Below are 7,500 nucleotides of genomic sequence, written 5' to 3' on the forward strand. Positions count from 1 at the left end.
CACCTCACTTTCTATCTCCACCTTCCACCTCCTGATTCCACCTCCCCCTCCTACCTCTTCCTTTCCACCCTTTCTTCCGCCTCTCCCTTTCCACCACTCCCTTCCATCATTCCCTTTCCACCTCCCCTTCCCATCTTCACTTTTCCTTCCCACCTCCCCTTCCACCACTCCTGTCCACCACACCCTTCCACCTCCTGTTTCCACCACTCCCTTCCACCACACCCTTCCACCTCCTGTTTCCACCTCCTGTTTCCACCTCGCCCTCCCACCACCTCGCCCCTCCACCACACCCTTCCACCTCCCCTTCCACCTCCTGTTTCCACCTCCTGTTTCCACCTCCTGTTTCCACCTCCTGTTTCCACCTCCTGTTTCCACCACACCCTTCCACCTCCCCTTCCACCTCCTGTTTCCACCTCCTGTTTCCACCTCCTGTTTCCACCACACCCTTCCACCTCCCCTTCCACCTCCTGTTTCCACCTCCTGTTTCCACCTCGCCGTTCCACCTCCTGTTTCCACCTCCTGTTTCCACCTCCTGTTTCCACCTCGCCCTTCCACCTCCTGTTTCCACCTCCTATTTCCACCTCCTGTTTCCACCACACCCTTCCACCTCCCCTTCCACCTCCTGTTTCCACCTCCTGTTTCCACCTCCTGTTTCCACCTCCTGTTTCCACCTTCTGTTTCCACCTCCTGTTTCCACCACACCCTTCCACCACACCCTTCCACCTCCCCTTCCACCTCCTGTTTCCACCTCCTGTTTCCACCACACCCTTCCACCTCGCCCTCCCACCTCCCCTTCCACCTCCTGTTTCCACCTCCTGTTTCCACCACACCCTTCCACCTCCTGTTTCCACCTCCTGTTTCCACCTCCTGTTTCCACCACTCCCCCCCCCCCCCTACCAACAGACAACCGATACCAGCGCAAGAAATTCGACCTGATGCGCCGCGAGTTCTCAAGGGGACCCGAAGACCAGCTGCACACGATCCGCAACGAGTCGCGCCGGATGGTCACCGAGTACAACCCCAACTACGAATTCGGAGGAGGAACCTGCACCATTAAGGACCTGAAGGAAATCCCGCGGGAAAACCTCACCCTCGTCAAGTTAGTACCTTCCCTCGATGACTGTCAGCCCTTGATGCGCGCCAGTCGTCAGTGTGTGCCGAATTCTTGCTGATTTGCGCTGATTGATTGAGTGTTGGCTTTCTTTGTCTGCCTCTTTTTTTTTTCTTTTTTTTTTTTAGTGTCAGCCCCGAGTGTTTTGTTTTTAATTGTCGACCGTCAATGGCCCCTCGGTAACTGTCACACTCTTCCTTGAGTGTCATACCTCGAGTTTGTCCCTCTTTTGAGTGCCAGGGCTTGTGCTTGTCAGTCATTCAAGTGTCAGACTTCATGCCTGTCCCTCTTTCGAGTGTCAGCTCATCAGGTCTTGTTTTTGAGCATCAATCTGTCAGAGTGTCAGCCTCAGTATTTGCATTGCTGAGTGAAAAAGACGTTGGTTACCTACCTTACAATGACTGCTGAGACGTATAAAACGATAGTTATAGTAACAACCTTATTTTAATCATAGTCTCTAGTTGTAGTGGTATTGTAGTGCATGCTATTTTTTTTGTAAAAATATCTTTGTAAGAATCTACCCCGACAGCTGGGCGTACAGATAAAACAAATGTTTAACTTAAATATAATATGTATATATGATGGAACATCTCAAAAGTTAGTGAGATGAGAGTATATCTTCGGAATTGTAAGCGATGGTGTTTGTTTTGGTTTATAGGACTTGGCATAAACGTTCATTCATTTGAATCTTTGTTGTTAAATAGCACCGGAAGTTGGACAGTTTGAATGATCTCCATCGTCTTTATTATTTTCTTTCTTTTTTAGAAAAAAATATATGTCTCGGTACACGTTGCACACAATTATTGAGAATATAGACGATGGAAAAAGAAAAAAAAAACATATTTTGGTACAAATTGCAAACATAGTTAACTAGAACATAGACGAGATAAAGTATGTTTAGGTACAAAATGTAAAAAGTCATTTAGATCCTACACGAAGTTTTCATGTAAACAAATCAGCTGTTTTTGCAGCTGTTTGTCTCTCATATCGAAGGGACTACGTCAGCCATTCCAAATTAGTGTAGAAATGGCATAGTTTTAATGACTTAAGTGGTGACCTTTGGCCTTGACTTGAGAGGACGCAGAGAACCGGCTGCTGCTGCAACATTGCAACCACTTAGAACTTGTTGCATCCAATGTTGTAATTCATTTACGGATTAAATAGATATGCTGCAATACAGGTATATGAGAACCAATAACATATATATGTGCCTCATTCGTGATTCACACGTACAGTAGCACAGAATTTATTTTACATATATTTGTAACTCATTCATGATTGGATTAAACTTACCGTAGTTTAGAATCCCCTGCCCTCATTACAGCGACTCACCCAAGGATGAGTAAAAGATGGGGAAACCGAATGAGTCGATGAGTAAAGCAAGGCAACGTTTCTTGGCATGTGGCATATCCCCCTTCTCTTATTGTCGTCTTCTATTTGCCCAGTGTCTCGAAACTTCAGAGATTGCATTAGTTTTTCTTCGAAGTGCTCCTATTGCGTAATGGATGGCAATTATTGGTTTATAGGCAGTTCGTTTTCGTTCGTTTTCTCACTCTCTCTCTCTCTCTCTCTCTCTCTCTCTCTCTCTCTCTCTCTCTCTCTCTCTCTCTCTCTCTCTCTCTCTCTCTCTCTCTCTCTCTCTCTCTCTCTCTTCTCTCTCTCTCTCTCTCTCTCTCTCTCTCTCTCTCTCTCTCTCTCTCTCTCTCTCTCTCTCTCTCTCTCTCTCTCTCTCTCTCTCTCTCTCTCTCTCTTTCTCTCTCTTTCTCTCTCTCTCTTTCAACCCGTTCATACCAGTTTCACGAATCGCCGACCCAGCTGACAGCGATCACATAACAAGACCCACACATCCCCGGTGTAGATCACCCCCGGGGGAAAGTTTTAGAGAACGATTGCAAAACGCTCCCTTGGGTAAAAGCAGACTCGCAATATCAACTTATTGCACACTGTTGAAGGCTATGTTGCAAGCGGGAATTATTATGGGAATTATTATGATGTACCCTGGCAGCGGGAATGTGGATGCTGAAGGGGGGATAGGGGGGATAGGGGGGATAGGGGGGAGGGGGGGTAGGAATAAAGTGGGATTTGATTTGGAATATTTTGCTCTTGTTTTTTTTTTTTATTATTGTCTTTGTTTGTTTGTGTGTTTACTCCTAGGTATGATGAATACACTCCACTCTGACATATCATTTCGTGCAATACTCGAACATGTTAAAATATTTTACTTTTAAATCGAACACACTGTATTGTTCAATTTTTCTTATACTTACTCTCTTGTGTACTTAGAGCAAAAAAAAAATAAGGATTTAATTTAGATTAAAAAAGAAAGAAATAGTCGAGGGAACAAGTTTCTTAAGCTGCTTGTGTTCAGTGAAGCATTACAGAATATTTGGGATACAAGTAATACACGCAGAATTCTCTAAAGAAAATTGATTATTTTGCATCAAGTACTTTCTTTTTATTATCTTTTTTTCATTATTTCACTTTTTTGTCTAGTTTTCTTTTTCTAACTCTGATGTGTATCTTGTTTTGCATTTTTTATTTGTCTTTTTTGTCTAGTTTTCTTTTTATAACTCTGATGTATATATATATATATTTTTTTTTTTTAGCAAGAAGTATTATCATTGGTAGATTACTGATGATAAGGCTGTCGGTGTAGACACGCTACCCTTGTCTTGTTGTTGTTGTTTTCTATGTTTTCTTTTTTTTATTAATACAACTGATCCTATTTTGATTCGTCATAACTGCTAATTAATGTGAAATACTTAGATGTACATAAATATACCTGTTTCTTTAAGGGTGATCATAATGAGGCTCATATACTCACTAAAACGAATATTAAAAAAAAATAAATAAAAAAAAAAATAAAAAAATAAAAAATAAAAACATTTTCCCATGTTTCGTTCTCCTTCTAGTAACAAAGTAACTGTAACAACAACCATTAAACATTTTCACTCCATTTAATTCCTCTCTTCTAGCCTTTTTTATAACCATTTTCTAACGTTTTATTCTTCGAAGCTCCCATTTCGAGTATAACGTTTCTTTCCTTCTCAAGTTGAAATAGAAGGCGATTTTCTTTTCCTTGCACATTCTTGTTAACACTCCTTACTCACGGTCTGTTAGAGGGCCTGGCAAAGGAGCTACATTTTTTTCTTTCTTTTTTTCCCCTCGCCATCTCCTTGAAGTTAGGTAGCTTCGCCCTGCAGCTTTTTTTTTAAGAGAATCTTTTGAACTCCTTTTTTTTTTTTTCCTTTGTTCTATGTTTTGAATTAAATGGCACTTATTTCGCCTGTTTATACGTTTTGTTTTTTTGTTTTTTATAATCCTCTTTATCTTCAATTTTACATATGCATTTTTTTTTCTGTAGTCAGAATCTATAAGTGTCACATGGAACACGAAAAGAAATATAGTTTTAGGATTTTGGACTTCACCCTACCCCACCCCCACCCCCACCCCCACGCCACCCCCCTCCCCCCGTCCTGTGCGCCTCCTCTGTCACCTTCAGTAAGACCCTGAGCATCAACCTCCACACGTTCGAGGATTCCTACTTCTGTTCCCACTCTCCGCCTCTTTCGCTCCCCCACCTGCCTCTTCTTCCCACTTCTCCAATCCCCCCTCCCCCCCCCTCCAAATCCCCCTTCCCTTCCTCTCTTCTCTCCTTCTTCCTGACCCCCCTCCTCCTCTCCCTTCCCCAATCCAATTCTCCCTCTTCACCCCTCTATCCCCTCCTCTCCACACACTATTGGAAGGAGGTGAATACCATCAGTCAGGTGAATGAATATAGATGTGCAAACCCCGCAGATTTGAAGCGAGCATTGCACCGTTCCTCTATTGATGTTCGGGGACAGGGTTGGGGGAGCGATAGAGGGGGGGGGGTCAGAGGGTTATTGGAGTCTAGGCTAGGGTCAAGCAGAGGATGTCAGGGGTCAAGAGGAGGGCTGGCAGAGGGGTTGAAGGGGTTCAGGGGTTCAGGGGGGTTGGGAGAGAAAGGGGAGGAGGGAGGGTGACTCACTGCGGTGCCATAAACATTAGTGAACATGGTCTGGTGGCGCAGCATGCAGGTCATGAGGGAGGACTCTTTAAACGTGCTCTTTGCATCATGAACCGATCGCTCTTTTTATTTTTTCTTCTTCTTCTTCTTCTTTTTTCTTCCACTTTTTCTTCTTTGCCTTTTATTCCGAACACCTCCTCCTCCTCCTCCTCCTCCCGTGAGCTTTGTGTATATACCAGGATGCAGAATTTATGCGACACCTGGCTGGCTGGTAAGATTACTGGGCACGCCTCAATAGGATGCTTACAACAGATGTGCTCCGGTTCTATTTTTTTTTTTTTTCCAAAGAATTTTGCATATTTGGGTAGGATAACATTTTACATCTTACGATTTTACCTGCATTTACAAGGAATTGCTCTTTTTATGGACAAAAAATTAAAAAAAAAATAAAAAAATAAAAAAAATCACAGAACAGGGTTTGGAAATGGTTGTCTTTCCTCTCAATAGACATATTTTGTGTATGGGGGATATTTCTACTGTTTTGTTACTCATAGTTGTATCCTCTATTCGCATATCTTGCGCACGTAATCTCTTTTGAGTTTATCACCTAATCATCACATTATCCATGGTACCTGTTTCCCATCAAAGCCTCGATCTTAATCTTAAAAGAAACCTTCACAAAGATCCGATAATTGGGTACCGTGATACCTGACTACTACTTCATTTAGCATCATGTTTCCCGTTAATTTCTCTCGCCTTCCAAGTCCTTTTCTTCTTGGTTATTATCAGTTCTTTTCATCCCAGCAAAGGAGATTCGTGTCTTTGTTATTAGTCGAGAGGCTGCTGGATAGCTTTTTGATATAATTAAGGCGTGTAATCTTTCCATTAGCGTTGGGAAAAGAGCTTGTAGTGAGGGGGGGAGGCAGGGGTGGGGGATGGGGGATGGGGGGTGGGGAAAAGGGAGGGTGGCTTGCGGGGAAGATGTGTTGGAGAAAAGCTCTGTCGGTCTATGTTTTTATCTCTCTGCCTGTTTCTCACTTTCTCTCTTGCTCTTGCTCTGTGTTATGGTCTCTAGTCTCTCTCTTTCTCTTTCTCTCTCTCTCTTTCTCTCTCTCTCTCTCTCTCTCTCTCTCTCTCTCTCTCTCTCTCTCTCTCTCTCTCTCTCTCTCTCTCTCTCTCTCTCTCTCTCTCTCTCTCTCTCTCTCTCTCTCTCCTTCTCTCTCACATTCGCTCTCATCTACCAACCTATCTCTCCCTCAGTTTTTTCTTTCTCTTTTACTCTCACTCTCTCTTACTTTCCCTTTCCTTTTCCCTCTCTGCCTGTCCAATCACACCCTCACACTTTCCTCTCTCCCTCTCTCTCTATTTCTTTCTCTCCCTCTCTCTCTATTTCTCTCTCTCCCTCTCTCTCTATTTCTCTCTCTCCCTCTCTCTCTATTTCTCTCTCTCCCTCTCTCTCTATTTCTCTCTCTCCCTCTCTCTCTATTTCTCTCTCTCCCTCCCTCTCTATTTCTCTCTCTCCCTCTCTCTCTATTTCTCTCTCTCCCTCTCTCTCTATTTCTCTCTCTCTCTCTCTCTATTCCTCTCTCCTCTCTCTCTATTCCTCTCTCTCCCTCTCTATTTCTCTCTCTCCCTCTCTATTTCTCTCTCTCCCTCTCTCTCCCTCTCTATTCTTCTTTCTCTATCTCTATTCCTCTCTCTCCCTCTCTATTCCTCTCTCTCCCTCTCCCTCTCTATTTCTCTCTCTCCCTCTCTCTCTATTTCTCTCTCTCCCTCTCTCTCTATTTCTCTCTCTCCCTCTCTCTCTATTTCTCTCTCTCCCTCTCTCTCTATTTCTCTCTCTCCCTCTCTCTCTATTTCTCTCTCTCCCTCTCTCTCTCTATTTCTCTCTCTCCCTCTCTCTCTATTTCTCTCTCTCTATTTCTCTCTCTCCCTCTCTCTCTATTTCTCTCTCTCCCTCTCTCTTTATTTATATCTCTCCCTCTCTCTCTATTTCTCTCTCTCCCTCTCTCTCTCTATTTCTCTCTCTCCCTCTCTCTCTATTTCTCTCTCTCCCTCTCTCTCTATTTTTCTCTCTCCTTCTCTCTCTATTTCTCTCTCTCCCTCTGGTCTGGCATCTGTAGTGGCATGGCCGAGATGTTGGTAGCATGTCGTCTTGCAAAAGCTGAGATTGCAGAGGAGCATATCGGCTTTTGTCTATTGTCTGAGGGACAGGGAGATAGGAAGGGAGGGAGATAGAGATAAAGACAGATAGAGAGGAAATAAGACTTTAAGATAAAGGAGGGAAAGAGAGCTAATGAGAAAAAAATAATTAGATTCATTCATAGATAGATAACTAAAAGAATATGATGATAGTGATGCTAGATTCTTGTTTAAATTTTTCTTAACTACTTTCTTATTC

General features: G+C 43.3%; 1 protein-coding gene across 1 annotated transcript in view; it reads left to right on the plus strand.

The window, feature by feature from the left end:
• Positions 1 to 7,500, plus strand: part of LOC122251639 (ALK tyrosine kinase receptor) — a 125,615-nt gene that overhangs the window by 52,333 nt on the left and 65,782 nt on the right. The window contains exon 6 of the mRNA XM_086533054.1: positions 904 to 1,099. Within this exon, the coding sequence (XP_086389180.1) occupies positions 904 to 1,099 (196 nt within the window). The remainder of the gene's footprint in view (positions 1 to 903; positions 1,100 to 7,500) is intronic.

This window comes from Penaeus japonicus, unplaced genomic scaffold (assembly GCF_977035675.1).
Source record: "Penaeus japonicus unplaced genomic scaffold, GWHDUDI00000001_assembly GWHDUDI00000038, whole genome shotgun sequence".
Lineage (NCBI taxonomy): Eukaryota > Metazoa > Arthropoda > Malacostraca > Decapoda > Penaeidae > Penaeus > Penaeus japonicus.